This window comes from Podarcis pityusensis (assembly GCF_964106645.2).
Source record: "Podarcis pityusensis genome assembly, chromosome: 10".
NCBI classification, from domain to species: Eukaryota; Metazoa; Chordata; class Lepidosauria; order Squamata; family Lacertidae; genus Podarcis; species Podarcis pityusensis.
The window spans coordinates 68,968,670-68,994,845 of NC_138035.1; the positions used below are offsets into that span (position 1 = coordinate 68,968,670).

General features: G+C 39.0%; 1 protein-coding gene and 1 long non-coding RNA gene across 11 annotated transcripts in view; one reads left to right on the top strand and one right to left on the bottom strand.

The window, feature by feature from the left end:
• KMT2E (lysine methyltransferase 2E (inactive)) overlaps nt 1–26,176 on the bottom strand; it is a 59,597-nt gene that overhangs the window by 31,294 nt on the left and 2,127 nt on the right. For 4 of the 10 annotated variants that reach the window (XM_081023416.1, XM_081023407.1, XM_081023408.1 and 1 more), the window contains exons 2-6: nt 8,624–8,808; nt 7,558–7,672; nt 5,485–5,714; nt 4,522–4,602; nt 3,116–3,174 (exon numbers count right to left, since the gene is read on the bottom strand). In XM_081023416.1, the coding sequence (XP_080879542.1) occupies nt 3,116–3,174; nt 4,522–4,602; nt 5,485–5,714; nt 7,558–7,672; nt 8,624–8,694 (556 nt within the window). In that variant the 5' untranslated portion in view covers nt 8,695–8,808. Of the gene's footprint in view, nt 1–3,115; nt 3,175–4,521; nt 4,603–5,484; nt 5,715–7,557; nt 7,673–8,623; nt 8,809–11,974; nt 12,069–13,029; nt 13,214–26,176 lie in introns of those variants that run through there. The other 6 variants (XM_081023412.1, XM_081023410.1, XM_081023411.1 and 3 more) reach the window with 6 other exon arrangements.
• Nucleotides 4–1,670, top strand: LOC308486783. The gene is made up of 2 exons (XR_013991305.1): nt 4–556; nt 806–1,670. It is a non-coding gene; the product is annotated as an uncharacterized lncRNA (long non-coding RNA).

The window sequence follows — 26,176 nt, forward strand, 5'->3', positions numbered from 1 at the left end:
AAGCCAGGAAATATATCTTATAAACTGTTTCCAATAATGAATGCATGTCCCTGAATTGCCAAAAGTATTTACATACGATTACCAATTTATGGAAATAATATTATGGAAATGGTAATAAAACTGGTAACTAAATGACAGTAAAATTTATATTTACATGTTCAGGTTTTGGGGACGGGAACACCGCACCAGTTTTGCATTAGATTACTCAAGTAATCTAATTAACTTAGGGGAGCTTATGTTTTTTCAAAAGTATTACAAGATTTCCAAAGGCATTAAATCAAATCAAAGCTTGGATAAGAAATTCATTTATTTATATTTGCTTAATCCACAATGTACAACATAATAAAATACATATTAGGTTGCAAGAAGGGTTTTATACTCAGTGTGCATCAATTTGTCAGTATAAATTTATGTAAGAAAAAAACTGAATACAAAAATGATGATACAAATTGACCTTGAGAAGCATTTCAGTAATAATAAATAAGGATTAATAAGACTAAAACCATTCCTGGAAATATGCTAATATGATGTGAAAACTGTTAAGTTAGCTAATACAGTGGTGCCTCGCAAGACGAAATTAATCCGTTCCGCGAGTCTCTTCGTCTTGCGGTTTTTTCGTCTTGCGAAGCACGGCTATTAGCGGCTTAGCGGCTATTAACGGCTTTAAGAAAAAGGAAACAAACTCGCAAGAACTCGCAAGTCTTGCGAAGCAAGCCCATAGGGAAATTCGTCTTGCGGAACGACTCAAAAAACGCAAAACCCTTTCGTCTAGCAAGTTTTTCGTCTTGCGGGGCACCACTGTAAGCCTTTTCTGAAGTGGGTGGTATTTTTTCTGGCTTGGTAACCACCTGAAGCACTGTTTTACTCACAGTCCAAAAGAGCCATCTAGAATAGGCAATGAAATGACATCCACAGCTGCAGTGTTTGGTGCTAAAGCCTTTGCAACCAAGCAAGTCACTAACCTCTTCTAAACACTGGTTGCTTCACAGACTGTGGGGATGGTGGCAGTAAAAGCCAGACAGAAAGGCATGCAAGCACTGTCCCCTTTCATGTGCGTAAATGGCTGCTTGCATCTCAAACATAAATATAGGTTTTATTTGTTCTCAGATTTCAGGCTAGATCACCTAACATGTGGCTTATCTCACCAAGTGAACTCTCAAAAATCTAACACTGATTAATTCTTTTCCTCCACCATCCAAACAACTGTAACCATGTGGTCTCAACTTCTTTATGTCCACTTTGAACCTCTGGGAATCAAAGTAATCAAAATATGGTTAATAGTCTGTGGAAGCGCAAAACTACGAGCCCACATTTTATCAACAATTGATAGAAAAAATCAGGACACAGGGTGGCAAGAATTCAAGAATACAAAAGATTAAAAAAAAAATAGACACCCAAAAGGTTTTGGCTCACTTTTTGGTAAGATATCAGTGTTTTGTTAACTGCAAAATAGAGAGTAATTTGTCTCATAATCAGATCAACTATACCAGGGATCTGCAACCTTTAAGACAAAAAGAGCCACTTGGACCCGTTTCCGAAGAAAAAAAAACTGGGAGCCGCAAAACTCGTCATTATAAAAATAACTTTTTTGTCACTTTTTTTATTATTTCTTTGTTTGACCCCTCAGAATTACTCCTCCTCATAGAAATAAACGTTAAATTAACAAGTTACCTTTTTGTGTGTGTGTGTGTTCTTCACTCCCCTTCAAAACAGTGACCAGCGTACATGCCCCCTTTCAATGCAGCGGGTGGGTGGGCGGGAAGGTGACGTCGGGACGGTGCGTGACTAACGCACACACCGCCCCCATGCGACGTCACAGCCAGTACAGCACCCGCCACAGTGGGGAGTGTCGGGGCGCACAATGCGCCTACTCCCCTCGCTAGTATCCGCCCTGGAGCCGCGGCAAAGGTGTAAAAGAGCCACATGCGGCTCCGGAGCCGCGGGTTGCTGACCCCTGAACTATACCCTTTCCTTCATTCTTTTATAGAAATAGGGATGAGAGGTATGGATAAATCTTTATTTTAGAATATTTTTTAAAAAAACATGTCTTCCTTGTTGTGACATATGAACCTAAGCTCACTGTTTCTCTCCAAACAAACGATGAGTAGGAGGCAAATTCTGTTCTTGGCTTACCATTTGTGGACTCCTTAGGGAGAAACAAATAATAAGCTCAAGTTCACATGTCATTACGAACCAGACTCTGGCTTGTTTTCACCCTGGTGTGGCAGCAGCATGAGTAGAGGAGGCACTTAGTATTGGGGCATGTTAAACCATAAAAAATGTGTGCAAACTGGGACCCTGAAAAAACATGAGCTTTTGGTTCAGGAGAAAAAACATTTTTGAAGTGCAGCAGTAACACTAATGTTAGTATGGCTAATTCCAAAAAATTGCATACGCATCTTATTAGTTAAAGGATTCTTAATGTCAAGAGAAACTAATTTTGCCTGGCATGCCATGTGCACCCATTATCCTTTCTGATTATTTATTTATATTTCCTCCATTGAGCTCAAGGTGACACACTTGGTTCTCCTCCTCCTCATTTAATCCCCACAACAACCTTATATCTGCTCCAAGATATATATCCTGATATAACATATTCAATTGCCAGATACTGTGCTGCTATGATTGACATACGTCAGAGGATGGTATGTGTCACACAGCAGGTCTAAAACGGAAGGTCTGGTTTACATGTTTCTATGTGTTTTCATCTTATGCTCGTCTACTGTAACAGAGTATTAGTACGTGTATCCTCTACTTCTGCATTTGCCCTATTGCTTTATTTATGTATGGAGGTGCTATCACCTTATGCTGGTCTATGGCCATAATAAAGATTTGGACTGGAACCCTATGAGGTAGTTTAGGCTGAGAGGCATAGACTGGCCCGAGATCACCCAGTAGGTTCATGGCCAAGTGGGGATTTGAACCTTGATCTCCCAGATCCAAGTATGACACTCTAACAACCACACCACCCTGGCTCTCCTACAGAATTAAAAAGAAATATAACCACTGGCAGTAACATGAACAGTATAAGGCTGTAAACCAAAAGCATTGTGTCAGTAGCTTTTGGGAGAATCACTCACTAATTGTATCTCAGTTTAAGAACTTTGTTACTTACCTGACATATTTTCCCTTTTTCTACGCTGCAGCAACATTGCCCTCTCTTTATCCAAGTTCCTGTTGACAAAAAGAAAAAAAGAAATAAAACTGAATACATGTTACTCTGTTGCTGAAGCATCTAAACTTTCTGACAGATAGCTCCTACACATTAAATGGAATAATTAGAGATATAAAATGATTGTTTCCACTCACTGTTGTATGAAAATTCATTTTCAATATTCACAATAACTATTTAAACTCCCTAGCAGGGAGTTCCCTGCTCTAGGAATTTTACAATTTAGTATAAAGCCCAGAATGAAACAGTTGTACCAAAACAAAGCAGAACCAAAACATCGCAGTCCCTTCCTGTATTCCAGTTTCATAGTTAAGAGGAGAAACTGCTGAACCATTTAGCTAAGGGATTCTCCTAGCTCATAAATTCAGGGAAGAAATGATGTAAGTAAAATAAATAATACTTTATTGTGAAAAGGGGAGAATTAAATAAGTGGTGAGAGTGAACAAGAGGGTCTTTCAGCCATTCAACAAAAACTGTGCTGCAGATTGGCTGCTTCATTCAGCCCCCCAATTATTGTTATTGGAGCTGTTTTCAACACACCCTTCCAAGTGCCAGCAACAAGCAAATCCCTTTCTCACATGGATTGCATGTCTTTTTGCTGTCCCAAGACAGAGGAAGGAGTCAGGTATCAAAACTATGCCTCAGATGAGATACGGAGCAATGGCAGTTGATTGCCAATGGTTCCAATTCAGAGAACAGTAGTAGCAGAAAGCTACTTGTATGTTGTGCATTTGGGTATGCATGGCTGAAATACGATCACCTCCTGTGTGGAACTATAACAGTGTAATCCTATTCATGACTGCTCAGGTCTTACTTATTCATGTCAATGGGTCTTACTTCCAAGTAAGAGGGTACAAGATTGCAGCTTTTTCCCAGCATCAGGCCCATATTTTTGCCCATTCAGCAGTTGACCTACATGCAAAAACCTTATTTCACACCTGCACTTGGACAACTGATTTTCTCATTTTATTAAATCTACTGTGATCTTCAATAAGAGTTCCATGTAGTGATATAAGTATTTTTTAAAGATAGCAAAATAGCCGTCATTCATTGAAAAAGCAGTCACTATTTTTTCCGCTAGGCAAAGGCACTTTTATAACCTATGGCAGGGAAGCCACCATTATCGGCTAATTCAATGAAATATTATTTCCAGGTTGTAGCCCAAGTCTATTATTTCTATTATTCCATTTCTATTAATGATTAATTTAGCAATACAGTTTAGGAATTTTAAACATCTACTTAAACAACATGAAGATGACCTGCAACAGTCACTTCAACATTCGAGCTATGAATTTCAAACCTCATGCAAACAACAGGGGTTTTTTTTTAATTGACCACAGGCGACTTACCTAGGTTGACAACGTTCACACAAGTATATGTCAGGAATATGCTGCCTGTCGATCCCCATGCAATCGATGTGCTGCCAAACACTTAAATGATTTAGAAAATAGAATAGTGTTACTTTTGCAAGATATTTGAAGTTCACACAGCTTCCATCATTTCTCTTACATTGGATATACTGCTACAAGTTCTTTTCCCCCAAAGCTCCATTCTACTATCTGATCACTCATTTAATACACTGCTTTATCAACATACCCTATTACTCCACCTCAAACAATATTAAAAAATATAAATTATGAACATTCAAAAAGGCAAGTCACTTCACTGTTGTGAACAAGTTCAGTTGTGCATACACACCTTTTTGGATGACAGAATTTCCCTAACCAAACTCCAAAATGTTTTTTTGAATTCTCCTTCATAAGAGCAGTTCATAAAGCAGTCTAGCAATCTTAAACAAATTCAGTTCCAAGGGACAACGCAGCCAAAATACACACTGCGTTTTCCCCAGGGTTTCCAATTAAACTGATGTCACATCTTGGTATATTTCCATGCACCCCTTTTAGTCATGTGTTGCCTCCTCAGAAATACCAACGGCATTAATCTCGGCCCAGAAAACCCGTCCAACAGTTGGTCAAGCTCCTCCTACCCAAGTCCTCCCTCTTACCCTTCTGCAGGGTTAACAATGACTTGTGAGCCGTGACCCTTCTTAGTATGACCCCCGCTTGCAGAAAGTCTTTGCTGGCTTGGCTGGTCTGTCACCTCCCCTCTCCATCCTGAAGGCAAAATGGCAGCTATCACAATAACAAAATGGTGATGGTTTCTCTTTCTCCCATATTTGCATAATGCCCTACAAAGCCTATGAAGGGCCTGAGGAAGGAAATGGCTCTAAGCAATTAGGGACAAGAAGGGCTGATTTCAGTAGTACAGAAGAAAAATATTTAAGAATGTTTGCATATATGGCACTACTTTACCTGCATTTGTCACAACAGATCATATATCCATCATCATGTGTAAATCCACAAATGCACCTGGTTATATCAGTTCCATAGCTTCCATCCTCAGAAGTGCTGATAGTAGTAGCACTGGAGGTCTCATCAAAATTTGGAGCAGTATATATGCCTACTTCATTCTTGCTTATAAGAACTGATGGAGGAGGAGACGCTGGAGGTGTTGGAGGAGGGCGAGCACCATAGTTATGGTCCTGGAAAATGATATTTAGAAGGTAGATGGTTTTATATATATTACTTCTTTTCATGTGAATGCTTACTTTAAAAGAATCAATGTACATATCACTCTCTTCCATTCTTTTATAACTTTCATATAAACTTTTTTCCAAACTTTTGAAGCTTAAGCTACCTTAACGGGGATGTTAAAAAACAAATGACAAACTATCCTGGTTTTGAAAGGCACTAAGCATAAAATCAGTATCTGAAAACTAATGTGATTACTTGTGTACCGGAGAGATCTGCTACAACTGGTTTTGTTACCAGAAGTAGTTAATTTCCATTCACATGATTTTGGCATACACCTTCAGCTGGGTGTGGCTAACTTAGAAGAGATCAGAAGAGGATGGTTTAATGTATACACTAAAAGTATTTTCATTTAATTAATCTTCTACTATTCTTTAAACAGTGAAGAAAGCGTTGCTTTCCTCAAATTTCCACTGCACGCTAGGTTATTGATATTCACATTTCATCTGAACAGCAAACATCTTTTTATCACTAATAACTTTATCTAGGAAAACTGTCAGGCATCACTAAGCATGGTACCAGTCAAGGCTCTACATGCACACTCACATTCCCCAATCATGACATAATAAAGCAGAGAAATTTATCTGAGCTGAATTTTAAAAAGGGCACTGACACAAAGCACACCTTGTTTCTCGGCACCCATACAGATTTCACCTAGCTAGAAGAAATGCCAGAATTCTTCAAAATGGAGTGCATTTTCGTGAAGTGCATGACTTATCCTCTTTAACTAATGACATATTTCTATTTTATACATGTATAGCAACTGTCCCCAATTAGGTGCCATTTATCTACAGGAAGAAAAGCAAGCCTATTCATCACTCTGAAAATATTTATAGATTGATCCCATTATCCTACACTGAAGGAAGAGCTGACAGGATCAGGTGTATCAGTGTCAGTTAATGTTCTACGGTGCAGCACCCAGGGCCATATTACATCAAACACTGGTGCACATTGACACAATTGAGGACTGTTATTATTATTACCCTTCATCCAAGGATCACAGAGTGGTTTACAATTTAAAAACACAAAAATACATACCATAGCAACAAATAAAAACAATTACGCCACCCCAGTTTAAAAGACCATAGATTGTTTAATTTAAAAAAGGCCTGGGAGAAGCGAAATGTTTTTGCCTGGTACCTAAAGATATGTAATGAAGGAGCAAGGTCATCTCCCATGGGGAGAGCATTTCACAAGCAGGGAGCCACCGCAGAAAAGGCCCATTCTCGTGCTGCCACCCTTCAGAACTGTCACAGACAGGCACACAGAGAAGGGCCTCAAATGATAATTGCAGGGTCTGGTTCTGTTTGCATGGGTAGATGTGATCCTTGAGGTATTGCGGTTATCAGCCATTTAAGATTTTGTAGGTCAAAACCAGCATTTTGAATTGTGCCCTGAAGCTAATTGGTAGCCAGTACGATCAGGCCAAGATTGGTGTTATATGCTCAAACCATCTTGTCACTGCTCTTCCGCAGATGCAACTTTTGCCATCTTTTCCATTCTACTGCACTTCCCCATACCTCCCTAAAACCAGCTCTGGGAGGATCTTAAGGCATTCCATTCGTGAAAGTTTAGGTCCGGATGCAACCCATTTGTTAAAAAAAAGACAGTAATAAAGAGTGAATACAAGACTTCTAGTATCAGAACCACTCTACCATATAAGTGTCATGATTTTGGCTGTTTTAGTGGAGGACTTCCCACAATAAGCCGGAAAATCAACCAAACAAGGCACATTTAAAAGTTCTCTTTATTGGAAAGAACCTTGAAGAAATACTTTTTAAAAACAAAACTTACCGCATAAGGCAAACCAATATAACTGTGTGAATGATGAGAACTGCTGTTATATAGCTGGTGTGGATAACTGTTTGACTTCTCAACTACCACAGGGCTAGCTTCTACAGATTCAGGTCTGAAAAGCAAGACAAACATTAAGATTTCCCTTTTGTTCCGAATTGCTGAATATTTCGGTATTATGATAAAGGTAAAGAAGGAAATGTTTGTTGCTATGCTCCTGTCAAAAATAAATAAATGTCTGGCAAGCTGTCAGTAACAACACTAAAGTTTCTGTAGTGGCATGGGTGTGCACTATCAAGTGAATACTATCCATTTGAACAACACTGACAACAATGTTGTAAAACAAAGAAGCACAAAAAAGATTACAAGGCAGGAGTACACAAGTATCAATAATTCTTATTGGTTCTGAGAACACATATGAAGCGTAGGAGTCTGCCCATATGCTGTTAGCAGTATCTGAAACCCCAATAAATTATGACATCTAGTGGCAGAATAAGCACAGCACCACAGGTTTCCTGTGTTGCCAGTACTGTATCCTGAAAGGATGTACCGGTATTTTACAGGTTGTACTAAGGAACTATAAAGATAGACCCTGAAGGAAGGTGCTCCTGATTATTTATTTTCTATTATAAGCACGTTATGTATCAGTATTCTGATTTCACCCCAAACTGAATAGCTCAGAGCAAAGGGTGGGGGGGAATGTTCACTGTGAGAATAGTTAATAAATGTTAATTTAAGAATCACCCTAGATGCTAAAGTAGAAATGAACACTATATATGAAAAAAAAATTGCCAAAACTTTAAAAATAGCAATTTTGTCAGAACATAACCAAATGGGCTCCAATACATACTGAAATGTAAGTGAAGTCAAGACTTTTAAGAAGGAAAACTATAAGCTAAGAACTGTAAAATTTACATTTATTTCAGGTAGAGTTCAACAAACTTTGATTCTGTTTATTATGCACAGAAGTGAATCAACTGAAACTCAGCAACACTGCAGAGATGCAGAAAATGAAACGTAAGATAGAACCAATTTTGCAAATTTGCTGTTGTGCCACAATACTTACTCTGAGCCTGCAGCCATTTCCAAATATGAAGTTTCTGCTGTGTCAACCCCCAACGGGACCACTATGCTCATGACGTTCGTTTCTGATAAATTCGATTACTATGGAGTTCTATGCATTGGTATCCAAAACACTGGGGCATGCCAGCCACAGTGCTCATTGCAAACATCTAAGTGCATCCACAAACTCTGTTAACCAAAAGAGAAAAAGAGAAACTTAAAATTTTTATTTCAAATGTATGAGTTAAAAGAGCTTACCTTTTTTAAAATTTCAGTATGAATATTAAATTATTGGAGACTGAACAGTCTCTAATAAGCACAGTCTCTAAGCACATTTACTCAGATGTCAATCCTAGAAAAAGGTAAAATCTATTTCAACTACTTTCTTACACGTTACTTATTAATTCCATTCCTTTCTGCTAAAAGTAAACTGATTAAGTTAGTAACTGCATCATTACTATATGCCCTCAACAAATACATGCAGCCTTCATTTATAAATGTGCATGTTTATGTGCAAACATCTGTATTAAAGCTTTAATTGTGCTTTAATGGTTACTCACAGTAAACAGGACTAGAGATTCCTTTAGCAAATAAATGTAGCAAAAATAAAGAACATTAAGATAATTTAAAATGAAGACTCAACGTGCCAATTCTGAAACTAAGGGTGACCAACTGAGAGCCTATACCAGAGTTTCCCAAACTTGGGTCTCCAGCTGGTTTTGGACTACAATTCCCATCATCCCTGATGGTAATTAACAATAATTTATTATTTATACGCTGCCCATCAGACTGGGTTGCCCAGATAATTTGGGTGGCTTCCAACAAATTAAAACACAGTAAGACATCAAATATTAAAAACTTCCCTATAGAGGACTGCCTTCAGATGTCTTCTAACAGTCAGATCGTTGCTTATTTCTTTGACATCTGATGGGAGGGCGTTCCACAGGGTGGGTGAGACTACCGAGAAGGTACTCTGCCTGGCTCCCTGTAACTTCCTAGTGAGGGAACCACCAGAAGGCCCTTGGAAAAGGATCTTAAGTGTCCAGGCTGAATGATGGGAATGAAGACACTCCTTCAGGAGTGCAAAAGCTATTTAGGGCTTTAAAGGTCAGCACCAACACTCTGAACTGTGCTCGGAAACTTACTGGGAGCCTTTAGGACCAGTGCAAAATGGTCTCAACAGATGCTCCCAATCTGGCAGCTGCATTCTGGATTAGTTGTAGTTTCCGAGTCCCTTCAAAGGTAGCCCCACGTAGAGCGCATTGCAGTAGTCCAAGAGGGAGATAACCAGCGCATGTACCACTCTGGTGACAGCTGTGAGTCCAATATGGCCCCCAGGTTGCACAGCTGATCCTTCAGTGGTACAACAGGCAGGCAGGATCTTAGCCAGCATACCAGATGGAACTAGTAGACAACTGCCCTAGACACAGAATGATGGGAGATGTAGTCCAACAACAATTGGAAACCCAATTTTGGGAAACCCTGATCCACATCAAGTCTTCTGCAGTTACTTTCTCTCCTCCGTCTGTCCCAACAGCAGCAGAGGAAGTGGAGACCAGTTTCTTATGCTACTTGTGATTCTGTCATTGCCTGTTTCTTCAGTCTACAGACCAAATATATTTTCCCAGCCCACATGCTGAAACTGGGTGATGATATCAGTGCCTAGATTTCTAGTCTCTGCATTAAAGGTTATCATTGATTTAATACTGTCAAGAAATAGTGCAATTCTATACATATCTACACAGATGTACAGTCTCACTGAATTCAGTGGAGCTAAATCCCAAGTAGGAATGGAGAATGTCAGTTCAGATTTTAATGTGAACCTGCCAATTCACATTTCTGAAAACAATGTGCAAACCAAAATGCAGCTATCCTTCCAAATTTGTACGTCTCTTAATTTTGTGATGCAGTTTTCTAACCAAAGAATGTGTGCAAAAATGTACATATTAGATTAAAAAAATGCGTTTTTGTATGTTTATATAGGGGAAATTGTAGGCAAGAAGTGTATATTAGGAGAAAAGTGAACAAATATGCTGATGATTTTTTTGGCAGGACTTTTCTTTTTTGAAAAAAATTGACAAATGATATGGAATGTGGCAAACTTACTGAAAAAAATAAGAACTCAAAATGGAGCTATCTACTCTACTCCACTCCCAGATAAGCATGTACAGAACTGCAGTCTAAATCAGGGGTAGACAACCTAAAGGCCCATGGGCCACAAGCAGCCCACGAGCCACCCCAGAACTGAGCCACACGCTCGGCGAGTTCCTGTGCTAAACCGGAGCAGGGATTCGCTTCCACGGCGCTGGAAATCACATCTGCACAGGCGCCGGAAATCGTGGGCGTGCAATCTGGCCCACAGAGGGATCTCCACTGGAGTGAACCGGCCCAGGCAAGGTAAACCTTGCCGACGCCTGGTCTAAATGGTTAACTGAAGTCAAGCTATCCACCCCAATACAGGCACACTGAAGACTTTTTTCAATATAAAAGCCATTTAGAGAATCCCTACAGAGAACTCTTCAAACCATATTCAAATTCCTGTTTCTTATGCTGTTTTGAATCAACAGAGATAGTTATATTCCAGTTAAATGTATTATATAATGCTGATGATTTGATGAAGGGTGGAAAATGTTATTGAAGATCTTAAAAACCCTAATCTGCATTTCTAGCCCCACATGCAGTATCATTTGTAGCTCAACAGGATGGATATGTATGTGCATGATTCACTATTTACATTAAAAAGTTAAGTTGTGTGTGTGTGTGTGTGTGTGTGTGTGTGTGTGAATGCACGCATGCTCACTTCATAATATTTAATATACATTCATGCCACAGGCAGTTTCCTGTGTAAAACAAACCAGCTGTTTTTAGGAGGAGCCTGAAAACAACTTGTGTACATCTACTGCCGCCAAATACTGCCTGAATCACAAAGTATATAGCACTCCTTTTCTAAACCTTTACTACTTGAGCTGTTGAAATAGTTGTTCTCCCTTTTTTAAAGTTTAGCCACAAGAGACAGTATCTGTTACAGTTCTCTTTAGTAAGGTAGCTAGAGCTGTAGCACATTAAGCTGTGCACGCTGAATATCATTTGGGTCTAGTGTTTTTATTTCTGTAACCTTTTCCTCCTCTGTAATTTAACCTTTTGTAAAGCAAGGTACCCATTCACAAGTAGTATTTCACCAAATCTCAGAGAAAGGTATTGCTCAACCAATGGTGCTGTAAACAAGTGTGGAATTACAAATTTTAAGTCACTGTACCCAATCTCCCAGCTAAGAAACTTTCCCTAGTTGTAAAATATATATGGAATTGGTTCGATAAGCAAACCTCTTGTGTGTCTGAACTACTTCATTGCTTACCATCTGTTCTGACTGCCTCAGCAGGAATGAAACTGACACATCTGCCAGAAAAAATGCAGAAAAGGTTGGTTTTCTAAGCAGAGAAAATCTTGATCTGAAGAGGAGGAGACACTAGTTATTTCAGAAGCGTGCATCTATTACAACACTGTTCTGGCTTTAAAGCTCATGTTTTAAATGGCTCCCTGCTTAAAAAAAAAATTGTAGTACTCCACTAAAGATGTCAACCTGTGCTTTTTTGTTTCTTTCTTTTACGGTGCACAATATGAAATGTAAGGGTACTGTAATTATGGCTAGGATCTTGTTTGGCTGTAATGACTTTTAACAACCAATAAAGCTAACTGGAAGATACTGACTTTTTTGTGGTGGGGGATACAAAAGCCTCACAGATCCTTAAAAAAAGGCTGTTGCTAACTGCAAGACAGATCTACAAGAGAGACACAGGATGGGCAAGATATATATATTTAAAGTAAGCTGAGTGATGTCACTTAAAACAGAATCTTTATATATACAGCTTCCTAAGAAATGTCATTACATTCACAGAGATCCTGTCATCCCAGTGTTGCTAAAACTAATACCGATCTTAAAGTTTAACACATCAAATGTAACAAGTTATGTTAACACAGACTTGCAGGCCTCAAAAATCCTGCCTTCATGTACCAATGTGTTTACAGTGGAGTTTGACAGGGAACTTTTCTCCATTGGTAAACTGTAAGACAGTACTAGTGAGAGTATACACAATTTTCTTAGTATTCATCAAATATTTTTTCAGAACTAAATTTAAAGAACAACAAAGCCCTGCCAATAGGCTAGCTGCGTTCATCAGAACCTCTAGCCAGAGGAAAATAAAAAGCTGGTGGGTTTGAATTTTTCTTGCCAAGACTTTTAGAACACCAAATTTTGAGCCACATCAAATGAACCCGGGAACATGAGAAACATGTTAGTCCCTATTATTAAATCCCACATACAATTTTTATGTAAGTGTAGTCTAAATGTTATTGTTAGCAAGCTATCCAATTTATCAAGGCCATTGTAGAATATTCTAAAATATTTCCAACCTATTTGCTAAGAGTTGTGGTCCGCTCAGTCATCTAAGCCATTAATGAAGACGACCTGCACTGCTTTCAGAACTGATCCCTGTGGAATCCCACTTGATACCTCTTTCCAGTTTGATGCTGATCCATTCATTACTATTGTCTGGATGAAGCTGTTCAACCAACTGTAGTAAATCATCTTTATTACCTGAAAGCAATAGGCATCTCATAACCATGATGTTAATGTCAAACAGCTCTAAAAGTTAAAACTAGCCCGCTTTAACTACATTAGTAACAATAATTGTTTTAATCTCTTAATTCAGTCACAGTCACCTCAAAAACTTTTAACAAGGAAATAGTGAATTATATCGATATTTACAGCATAGCACCATACTAAAATATGGGTGTGGAACTAAATTTGCTGATGGACCAGTACTATAGAGGTAGTATGAGGCAATGAGCCAAGGCAGCAGACACAGGCCTCTTTGTATCAGGCAGTGCAGGATATGGAAGGAAGGAGAGAGGCATCAAATATGAAAAAATTATGCCATCTGGAGGCAATAAGTGGCTGCAGAGCCACTGTTAGTCAAAAGTCCAATAATCTCCGCTTCCTATCTTTCCCTCATCCCATGCCAGAAACATAAATTTGGCATGAGGTCTTACACCCTATCCATCTTCCTAGTACAGAGAAGGAAAAGTGCAAAAGGAAGATTTGCAAGAGAAGAAAGATGTTGTAGTAGTATACAAATGAATCTCCAGTGACAGCTTTCCACAGGTCAGTGCCACCTGGTATGGCCCTCTACACTAAGAAGATACTGAAGATGCAATATTCATTACATCTTCTGTAGGCACTGTCCTAGATGTAGCAACCAACAGCTTCGTATGCCATAAAAATAAACATGAAATTCTACTCCTAACACCATTAGGAGTTCATATCGCTGTGATATTTCAAAAGCTATGGTTAACACTGGACACAGAAATCCAATTATCAAAACAGACTATAGCGATAGTAAGGTAAGTCTCATGTACCAAAATTTCAAGCTATATTCACTGCATGTAGGTTCAAACTTCATAATGGAGAACACACTTGAAACATGGTATTTCAAGTATTCAGTAGGGCTGGACGATATCTGTTTTTCAACATTGTGATATATCACAGAAATATTGTGATGTCTGAGGAGGCACTGGCTGGCTTCACGGTTTTCCCCGCATTGTGATTTTTGTGTAGCACACCCACCATGATTTGCGACATATTGCCAGGTCAAAACTTATGGACTTCAAACCAGTGTATCGCCCAGCCCTAGTGTACAGGTAGGCAAGCCTCTTCTGACCTAGCCTCAATGTATTTCCAAAACTGTCTAACATTGATCCCACTCCAGAAATAGCACCTATATATCTATGAACTAGCTAGTATAGATAGTACAATGGCTAAGAGTTTGAGTTACAAACTGGGATGTTCCTAGATTAAATCTTACCTCACTCACAAACTCACAAGATGGCCTACAGCAAACTACTATCTTCCAAACCCTCAACTGTGATGGCTGCCTACATTATAGAACATTTGTGATTCTTGAGATAGTGTATGTTAATTGTTCTGAATACTCAGAAAGTATTTTATAAAAGCTCACTTTTAGCACTAGATCCCAACCCAAAAGGACATACTTGGTTGTGAGTCAGCGTGACCTTTGCTGAATTAAGCTTTACCCAGCAAAATGCTACAATATGTTGAATGAACAAACAGAAGAACCACCCTTGGCCGACAAACCCAGTTGTCTTCATTATTTACAGGAAAGTTGCATACAATATCAACATAACTATTTCCCTGCACTAACAGTCCTTAAACGGGATTATTAAATGAGTCCCCATAAAGTAAGTAACTGGATGCTTATTCAACTAAAATAGAACCAAAGTAATCAAACTATGGTTTGCAATCATGCTTTAGAAGGCTCGCTCAAAGGGTTGCTGGTTCAGATGTAACAGCAAAGTGCTGTTGGAATAAAGGAAAATATCAACTAAACTGAAATTATATGGTGAAGTGGGATGTGGCAAGAATACAAACTCTATGGTTTGGAGGAATGGAAATGGCCTGGTGTAGGTGATTTGGAATGAACTGCAGGAATCTTAACTTGCACACTCTCTTGCCCCAACTTCCTCCCTTGAATGCAAAACAGTACAATCTCTTGACAACTGTGGTTTGATTTAACCTAAATTAGTTAACACAAAAAGAATCTGAAACCAGTTTTACCCTTTATTTTGTTTAAACTAACTTTGGTTAAATCATAGTTCCCCAAGTTGCATGATGCAGATGCTTTAACTCTCCTTATGTGGAGAGAAGGAACATGAGCCAGAGGAATGCCTCAAGTCATTCCTGATAACATAAACCATGGTCAAGATTATATGTCCGAATGCATAGACTCTCCACAGCAATTTGAAAAGGGAAATGGAGGATAGAGAGCGGAACAGATTAGGACTTCTTTATCAAGCTGCTTTCACCTTCCAGGTTAGCCCTTTCCCCTTCTCTTAATTACCACTATTCTTATATTCTACCTAATCCACCCCTTTGTATCTTGTCTGTTTAGGCTGTGAAGTCTTCAGGAAGGAATATCCTTGTTGGCAGTAGCACTTAAACAAGTCTCTTCCTAGTTTGGATATCATGTGAAACCATGTTTTCAAACAAGGAAAGCTTCAGGAGAGGGCACATGAGCACTCCCCTGTGAATATGAACTGCAGCATTCATCTGGGGATGCTTGTCCACCATCGCTAAACCCAGGGATAAATTTCCAAAGCAACACAGTTTCCTAAAACAAAACACACTATTCTGAAATCCCTGAATTCAAAAATGAGAACTATGAGCAACTGTATAAATCCCATTATATTATCTTTAAATGCAATCTTATCCTCTTCATTGAACAGTTGTGCTGATGAAGAGAGAATCTGAAACCCTTGTTGGGTGGTATCCAACTACACCATTCTCAATGCAGACTCATTGAAACAAATGAACTTGAGCAAAATCCATTGATTTAAACAGATCTACTCCATGTATAGTTTAGTTGGATCTCACCTATTGACTCCTACGCAACATAAATGAACTTGATTGCACTCAGTAAAGAACAAAAGCTTTAGAAACAGAGTGCAACTTATTTACAGAACCTGCACCGTTTATCCTGATCTGGATCCATCCACTGGATGTTCTTGATCTTCCTTTGAGAACTTCAAATGATGACATAAAAATATTTGCATAAAAGTATACACTTTATTTTCAACTTTTTCCTTCACAAAATATTAATTAATTCAAAAATATTAAAATGATGGATCATGGGTAATTTATTTATAGTCTTATTCTCAATTTCTCACATCTGTTAAACAGGAATCCTGTTTATTTTGCAAATTTGTTTTATTACCTCATATAGTGCCAGACTTAAGGCTGCTTTGATGACATTTCAGGGTAACAGTTCTACAATTCTGTTCTGCTTTGCTTTTTTGATACTTCTGTTGTGGTTTTGGTATAAGATTCTAAAATCTCAAGTTCACACTATAGCCATATGTTAGGGCTAGGAGTCTAGAGGCAGGCAGGTGTTTCAGCAGAGAATCAGCCTACAATCTCTAATTGAAGAATCAGACCAAGGTCAGCAGCTTTATGAGGTCAGATAAGAATCTACTGGCTCCTCATATCAGCAAGACTCAGGAGGGCTGGAAGCTGCAATAATGTTATCTAGCCATCTTGCTTTAGTACAGCAATTCAGGCCAGCAGTTTCCTTAGGTCAAGGGTTAAGAACCTATGGCACTCCAGATGCTGTTGGTCTCCGAACTCCCATCAGCCCTCATCAGCACACCCACTGACCAGAAATAATGGGAAGTGTAGTTCAACAACACCTGGAGACCCCCATCTTATGTTGCAAGGTGTTATGGTAGTATACAGTAAGAGCCTGGACCAGTATTTTAAGCCAGATGGTTGGCTCCTTCAGTGGATTTCCCACACCTATACCCATATCTATCTTTATAGTGGTGCCCCGCAAGACGAATGCCTCGCAAGACGAAAAACTCGCTAGACGAAAGGGTTTTGCGGTTTTTGAGCGGCTTCGCAAGACGAATTTCCCTGTGGGCTTGCTTCGCAAGACGAAAACGTCTTGCAAGTTTGTTTCCTTTTTCGTAAAACCGTTAAAACCCAAGGTGCATTGCTTGAAGAGGTGCAGTTGCGACTTGACTTCGAGGAGCAACTCATAGCACGCGGTGTGGTAGCCTTTTTTGAGGTTTTTGAAGACTTTGGCGATTTTTGAAGCTTTTCCAAAACTTCTTTTGCAGCCATTTGGTAAGTTAAACTTTTAAAACTTTTTTGGGGGTTTTTGGATTTTGGGTTGGGGTGTTTGGAATTCAAGGACTTGGTGTTGGGGAGGGGTTTGCAAGAATCTGGGAGCTTGTGTGGGTTTTTTTTTGAATTTTTATGATTTTCTGTGACCATTGGGCCATGTTTTTTTTAAAAAAAATTCTGGGTTTGAATTTCTGTGTGGTGGGTGGCTGGGGGAACGGTTGAGGAGGGGTTTGCAAGAATCTGGGAGCTTGTGTGGTTTTTTTCTGCATTTTTATGATTTTCTGTGACCATTGGGCCACTCTGCTGTTTTTTTAAAAAAATTCTGGATTTGAATTTCTGTGTGGTGGGTGGCTGGGGGAACAGGTGAGGAGGGGTTTGCAAGAATCTGGGAGCTTGTGTGGCTTTTTTCTGAATTTTTATTGTTCCTTCAATTTTTGAAATGCTCTTTACAGTATGTGTGACTTTAAAGAGCACTTAATAAACTCTTGTTGTACCAAATTTGGCTTTGTTTGGACTTTTTATGACCATAGGAACGCATTAATTGAATTTCAATGCATTCCTATGGGATTTTGTGCTTCGCAAGACGAAAAAACTTGCGGAACAAATTAATTTCGTCTTGTGAGGCACCACTGTACTTAGCTCAAAGTGACTGTAATGGACAATACTCAGCATGCCCTCCTGTACCTGAATAGAACTGTGCTTTGCCAACAGTTCTATCTAAAGAAAATGCTGGCTCCTACATAGTCTCTAGCCCCTTTCCAGAAGAGAATAAAGGAAACAAGGAAGGGAAGTGGAGAGATGGAGAAGAAACAGGCATATTCCTTTATTTAATTTTTTTTAAAGCATATTGTAATTGTTAGCATGTACAGCAAGAAGAGCTAATGACTCTGACTAAAGTAATGGGACTCTACAGCATATCCTACTCAGCTTTTTATGTCAACCTATAAAGAGTTAGAATATGTCTGTCGACGTTCTGAAAAATGTAGTTCTATCTGGCCTTCACAAGTCTGTGGGTTCCACTGAGCAATCAAAATACAAAGAGAAATCACTTTTTCCAAATAGTAAAAGCACCTATAGTACCTTCCTACAATTAAGCTCTATTCTACTTCTAGAACACAGGGTATTTAAAGCAGTAACAGCTGTCTAAGTTTAGAAATAACAAGCATTTGTTTTCAAAGCAGAAAGGCGGAGGACCTGCCAGAGCAGTCCAGTTTAGGGTGTATATAGCCTACTTCATATCTGCTTACCTTGCAAGGTAGAATTTGACATCCTTAGAATTCTAACTTTCATTTGGAAGTAAAAGAAGAAGATGATGATGATGATGATTAGTAGGTATTAGATGCACTGAATGCATGTTTGTATCTTTAAGTTTGAATATCAAGCTATGTAGAACTACTGGAGGCCAGTGGGAAAGGCTTCCCTGTCCCTTTTACCTAACTCACTTATCTATGGCTTTCCCCTCCTCCCAGTCCATTCTTTGTAGCAGTCTCCGTTCCAGTCCTGCTAATTTTTCTTTTTTTAGGTGCCTTTTTTTGGAAACAGTAATTCTTAAAGGGGGGGGAGGAGCAACACAAAATAAATTTAAACTGCATCATTCTGCTTCCATTTTTTAAAATGAAGTTTGAACCCTCTTTAAAGCCTCCCCTGTGCCCTGGAAATTTAGATCCAGGAACAAAGACTAATCTAGTTTGAGATTTGGAAGCAAACAAACTCCTAAGAACTGTAACAGTTGATCTCTCCGCATTTAAGGTGACCAAGGCCCAGGCCAGGAAATCTACAACTTCCAAGTATTGCTTGCACAATGGAAAGTACTGATACAAATACATTCATAATGCCACCTTTTAAAATTCTGAATAATTAATGTATGGAGCTGTTTTAATTGGGAAAACCAATTTTTCCATGAAATTATTGCTGGGTATACTCCTCACTAAAGTGAAGTCTAACTTAACTAGGCACATATTCTTTTGATTAATCTCTTTTCCAAACTTCATCCCCTGGCAGCCCAAATTTAAAATTTCAAATTGTAAGTTCCTCAGTACAGAGACTTAACTTTTTGTTTCTTACTCTGTTAGTATCCCATGTACTGTGATGGTACAAAAATTAGAGCCAACTCTATAATGAGGCACATTGAAGCAAACCACTCAGGTGGTACAATAGGGGGCAGCTTTACAAGTGGCAGACTGGTTGGGACCCGTGAACTCTGCCATCAACATCACTTTCCTGTGCTTTGCTTTTCCTCCTGCTGCCAGTTTTGTAGAAGAGCGGGAACAGCACGAGGAGGAAGAAAACAATACATCACAAGGAAGCAGAAGTACTTCTGCTCTCCCTAACACCATGTGCATTGCTGGGCACGAGGAGGTGAGACTGAAGTCCCCGTTTTAAGTTGTGGGTCTCTCCCATACAGTCTGGAACTTGACACTTACTACTTTTTTAAGTTATCACTCAGCCTAACCTACTTTAGAGGTATCTGAAGAAGCGTGCATGCACACGAAAGCTCATACCAATAAAAAACTTAGTTGGTCTCTAAGGTGCTACTGGAAGGAATTTTTTGTTTTTGTTTTGACTACGGCAGACCAACACGGCTACCTATGTGTAACTAGAACTACTTTAGAGGGTTGTTGTGGAGATATATCGGTGAAGGGGAGGGAAAATAATATACATCAACTTTAGTTCACTGGAAGAAGGGTGGGATATACTGTAAATCTAGTATATAATAATGTGGTCCTAGATTCCCCCCCTTCTCTAGCTATGGTAGGGAAGACAAACATGAATCAAGTGCTGATTAGGTAAGGAAAATGTAGGATAGGGTGTGTGGTGGTAGTGGAACAGATTAATTGGAAAATAATAAAGCCAATACAGTGGTACCTCCGGTTGCGGACAGGATCTGTTCCAGAGGTCCGGTCGGATCCCAAGGTTTCCGCAACCTGAGGACCGCTTCTGCGCATGCATGGCGAAACCCAGTCAAATACTTCCGGGTTTGCCACTTTTGCATCTTGGAGTTTACGTAACCAGAGGGTTATGTAACCGGAGGTACTACTGTACTTTTAATATGTGGATTAGATTGTGTCATTTCATATCAAGTGAAATAATTTTGTGTTATAAAGTCCTGATATTAAAAAGGCAGTGTGGTGTAGTGGTCAGATTGGTGGACTAAATCAGGGACATCTGGGATCTCTGTTCATTCTCTCTAACCTACCTCCTACGGTTATTATGAAGGAGGATAATGGGGGAAGTTAATGCCACACTTTGCCCCATGGAAGGATGGGATAACAATGAAATGAACTTAATGTTTCTAAGAGTTAGCAATGCTTAGGCTGCTGATCTGGGCTGTTTTGAAAGGGCAGCAATTTTTAAAATTATTTTATTATTGCTGCATTTTTACTGCCAGAATAACTTGTTTGACCTTGGATATTATGCACCATAATTTTTTTTTTTTTGAGGGGGGGGGTTGCTGCTCTGCCTCAAGCAGCAAAATGTCTTGTGCAGGCCCTGACAAAATTAGTACCTTCTCAAAAGACAGCAGAAACTTTAGCACAAGCCTCTCTGTGTTTATCCAGAAGTAAGCTCCACTGTGTTTAATTGAGCTTACTCCCTAGTAAGTGTAGTTAAGATTGCAATCTTAGATATTTTCCTAGTTTTGACTACTGAACTGGGTGGAATAATAAACAATAATTAAATCTTCTCCCAAAACATATGAGAAAATGGTTCTATGATCAGTTGTCATAAGCTTTCTAGTCTGTGGTCTCTAAGGAAGGTTGCTGTCTTTTCTTTAACCACTGAAACAGAATGCTACATTGAAAGGAATATATGTGCTGCAACTTGACTGTGGTGGTGGCTACTAATGGTTATTTCATTGGAAATAAGATGATGAGAAGATATTTTTCTCTTTATTTAAAAAATATGCACTACTCCAGAAGCAGTGTTAGAAATTAGCCAGGCGCATTTTGCTACTGGCGCAGGTCCAATTGCGACCACTTGGAGATCTCTGGATGCCAAGTTGGTGACTGACATCTCCATCTGGCTGGCTCTCCAGCTTTCTTAAACTGGTAAGCAGAAGAGCTTATTTATCACATTTATATCCCACATTTTTCTCCAATGAGTACATGGTTCACCCCCCCCCCAAGTTAATCCCTACAATGACCCTATGAGGTAGGTTACATGGCTGTGACAGGCCCAAGGTCACCCAGTGAGCTTCATGACGGAGTGGGGATTTGAACCCTGATCTTCCGGGTCCAAGTCTGACACTCTAACCACACTGGCTTCCTACAGTACTATGGGGCAGCTATATACATTAAGTCGGTAAATAAATATGTGGAAAACAAAATGTCACTTGGAGAAGGGTCTGAAATATTTCCCCTGAAGCTTGAATTTGTATTCTGGATTGTTTGATTTGATGTTTTAACGTGCTGTAAACCACTTTGGGATTTTTTTAATTTAAAATATAAAGTGGTATAAAAATGAAATCAATAATAATAATAATAATAATAAATCTCCCTCCGGGGGGGGGGGGTGCCTAGACATTCCATTGTGGTGATCATAACCTGGGTTTAAGGTGCCATTTAGCGATTAGCTTATATATCTGAGTTTCTAACACTGCCCAGAAGGCTGCACTCCTATAGTCTTGCATCAATGCATTGCGAAGGAGGTGATGCTGAAAAATGGTATTCTATTATGTAGTTTAAAACATTTAAAAGACATCAGATTGGATTCAGTGTTCCTTCCATTCACAGACAGGACTGAAATCAAAGGGAATTCCTGCTGGAAAGAGGGAAGGGGGAGAGTCACCAAACTTTTAGAGCAGCTTTTCAGGGGTCAAGGAGAACTGCAGGAAGGAGGAATTAGTAAATATTGCCTCTCTTCCTCCAGTGCGAGTATTCCAATAATAGAGTTCTACTCATGAGAAAGCTGAAATCATCCCACAAAAATAATGCAGTTTATTACTTTCAACTATAAAGCATGCATGCAACACACCCCCAATAACCAGCTTCTCCTTATATTTAAATTCAATAAACAGTAGAAGAATGGGTGGTTTCTTTTCAGTGTCAAAAAAGGCATATTTCAAAGATTATAGAATGTCTGGTTTCACTCAGCCATGAAGCTTACTGGACCATTAGGCCACTCACTGCCTCTCAGTCTAACCTACCTCAAGGGGTTGTTAAGATAAAATGAGGAGAGAAGAACCACGTCTGCCACTTTGAGCTTCTTGGAGGGAAAGGTGGTATATACTGTAAATGTAATAAATAAGTAAAAAACAACAACAAAGAAATCTGAAAATGTTGGAATTGTAACTGGTGAATCAAAATATACTCTTCTGTATATCACGGTCTAAATTAAATTGGAGTTCCAAATGTGCATTTGAGGCTAATCTTTGGCTTAGTGTCAGGTTCACTGCATTCCTGCTAAAGCTTTCCATTATTACATTGCAATTCAAATGAAAAGGAAATGCACTGCACCATTTAAATAAGTGACAAGAAAGCACCACTACTTTCCGCACCTTCAGTCCAAGATGCAGAGGGTGTTGCTCCTTTTAAGATAATATTTCAGGATATGATTTGGAAACTTCACAAAAAAATATTTGAGACACAAGCTTTGAACCTCATTAGATGTTAAGCCCTGATACAAAACATGTACACAAGATTAATTCTATTTTTTATATTAATTAGTTGCTTTACTCACAAAAGAGACCCAAAGTGACTTACAATAAAGTATAAACACTAAAAAGAGTGACGACAAACCAGTAAAAACCTACAATACAATGGCTTCACAGAACCAGCCCCACTAAGAGATGAGAAGCACTTCAAACTCTTCAACTTAAGGTCCAAAAGCTTACGGGAGGGGGTTTGTCTGCCATCTAAAAACTGATAAAGATGGTGCCAGGCATTTTTAAAATTAAGTAAAACAAAAATCTGAATATTCACTATTTTAAAGAGATAAAATACAATTGTATTTTTTTACAGGTTACAAAGCACGGGGTGTGGGAAGGCTTCCATTACATCACAGACTAATGAAAATTTGAGCTAAAGACTCAGGAGACGATGTCCAGCTGTGCCAGCAAAAGCAACAGAACTTCCCCTTCTTTTCCTCACCCCTGCAACCCAACCACACCCCAGTTTGTTTCAGAGAATCCTCCAATCCCCTAGAGCAGATTTGGGGGGCTCTCAGGAAGCAACAGTGGAGACAGAGGGAGCCCTGTTGGCACAAGCAGGCTGACACAAATGGATGTCACTCAGTGTAGTTCAGAGAATATTTTAATTCTTAACAGAAATAATAAACCAACTTATTTTGGATCAACTGTACTACAGATTACATTGAATTTTTATTTGAGACATTGTCTTGGTCAAAGGCTTGAGACGAACAGCATGCAGTGGACTTCTTATGGTCATATGTTGGATTCAGTGCTTCTGATATGCTCATACAGAAGATTTCTTCTGTAAACTAGAAGCTCCTTCTATGAGAAGAATGGAGCCCCATATGTTTACTTAGCTGTTGTACAAGAATTTGTCCTCCTTGTAGAGAAAATATGCCAACAAATTTTAGGTTAGCTCTATTTATTCTATTTTATAGTGCTCTATAACTCAGCAATTTACAAAAATAAGTTTTCTGAAAAGAAGTTTCAGAATTCAACCAAGGCTCATCTCACTTATGGTACCAAAGTTTATTTAACAGAAGCTCAGATCAAAGACCTTGCTGCACTTTTAAAGGAAGAATGTAATTCCTGAAAAATGTAATAACCAGACCTCTGGATCACTGATTTGCTACTTACCAAAAGCAAGAGTGGTAGAGGTGAGGTGGTGGGGAAGTCAGCACGATGCAAACAAGGCAGCGGAGCCAACATGGTTCTTCTACCTGGGCATCTGCACAGTGCTGACCTCCCAGCCACATTATCCCTCCCACTCTTCCTCCAGGTAAACAGAAGTGACTCTGCTGCCAGGAGGTCAAGTGAGCACTGCCACACTACTATGCTGTCCACCATTGGACTTATATCTGAATAAATATGCATAAGATTTCCACATATGGAAAAAATAATTTAAGCCATGTAACACTTTATTAAGTCCTATTACTGTGACTCTCAGCGTACCAAAAGGTACACTATGGTTCACTGGATGAAATATACGAGTTGTGCTCCAGATTTGTGACCCATTGAAGCTCACTTTTGGATTCTAACAAATGAATCTGCAGTACGAAATCATTTAGGCTACAATCCTAAATTCTGCTGGGTGCAGAACTGCCTTTCTTGATGAGGTAGAACTGCAAGGCTGCTTCCCAAAAGATATGTCACTGCTGCTTGCTGGGAGGGAGAGGGGCAAAGAGATCCTGCATCAAACACTAGTGGAAGCATTGAGTTGGCTCTGCCAGTGCACCATGGCAATCTGCTCACTGCCTTGCCCCTCCCCAGTAAATGACAGCCAGGAACTGTGGCTCCACTAAACCAGGTGAGCCTTCTTTAAAAATCTCAATGAACAAAATAAAACTTAGAATAAGGATACGTACAGTTCAGAACCCACTAGTGGAATGCAACATTACTAGCAGTTCCACATTACAGACAACATAGAACAAAGGCCTTAAAATGGCTTCAATTCTCTTTTAATGGTGGGTTTTGAATTATCATAATATTCTGTTTTCTTGGAATCCTATTTTGGAGAAACCAAATATTGTCATCATAAGTAGTAAATAAAACCAAACCACCTGGATGGCATCTAACTAACTATTCTATAGTCACGAGTATACCCATTTAAATCAATGGATTTAAGTTCTACTCTAACTTAGATGCCACCCTTGATTTTTCAGCACACAAAATTCAATTTATAATTCAAATGAGAAGATGAACACCTAAGCAAAATTGTTTATAATCAAGGATCAACTTTTTCCAGGTTCACAAGACTGTATATACAGTATGAAAAATATTAAAATCATTAAAAGTGACCATTGTTTTGACTAGATATGCCTATGCACATTTACTCAGCTGCAAGCCCCATTAAGTTCAATGGTGTTTACGCCCAGCTAAATGGATAAAGGATTGTAGTCCCATACATTAAACCATGTGTAAACTAACATGTTCTTGGCCTCACAACATACTGAAGGCATACATGAATAGCCCTGTAATGCATACCTTGTCCCCATTTACACGTCTAAGAAGCAGGTTATTAACTATGCAAGGCAGTCAAGTTAATATATGTAAATTAATGTTGCCTGGGTTGAAGGGAAAATCCACTGCTAAATAATACTTTGCAGAAGGTTACACAAACACATTAAAGTTGCAACTTGATCCTCAAGTCATTCTAACTGCAAAAATATTAAAAATATAATTAAGTGAAACTTTCATATACTTTTAGATAAGCATGTTGCTCTCAACTGTATCCAACAGACCCGGAAGGGGGGCAGGGGAGGAGGGAAGATAAAGGAGAAGGCTTAACAGCACAATAGTTACTGTATTTTAAATGCATCATCACTATTCATTCGTCAGTGGCAATTAGCACCTTACAAACAATCCCTTTTCACAGTGAAATATGCATTTCACATGTAATGTATAACAAACAAATCATGTAGAAAAGTCACATTTAAGACATGTAACCTTTAACACACCCACCCCTCGAAGAAGGGGGAGTTTTAAATCTATCTGTATAATTCCTTGGGGGAGGCAGAAACACTGGGAAAATCTGTCCAGCAGCAACAGATTATTAATAGATTAGAAATTATTTGGCTTGATAGTGCTATCACAATCTCAAATGAAGTGCCATGATAAAAATTATTTTCATGTTCTCATTGTAATGCTGGTTACATGCCAGCATTAGACATTACAGCACAAATCTAGATTAAGAGGCCAAGAGGAACTTGTCCACCATTTTAAAAACAAAAGTAAAA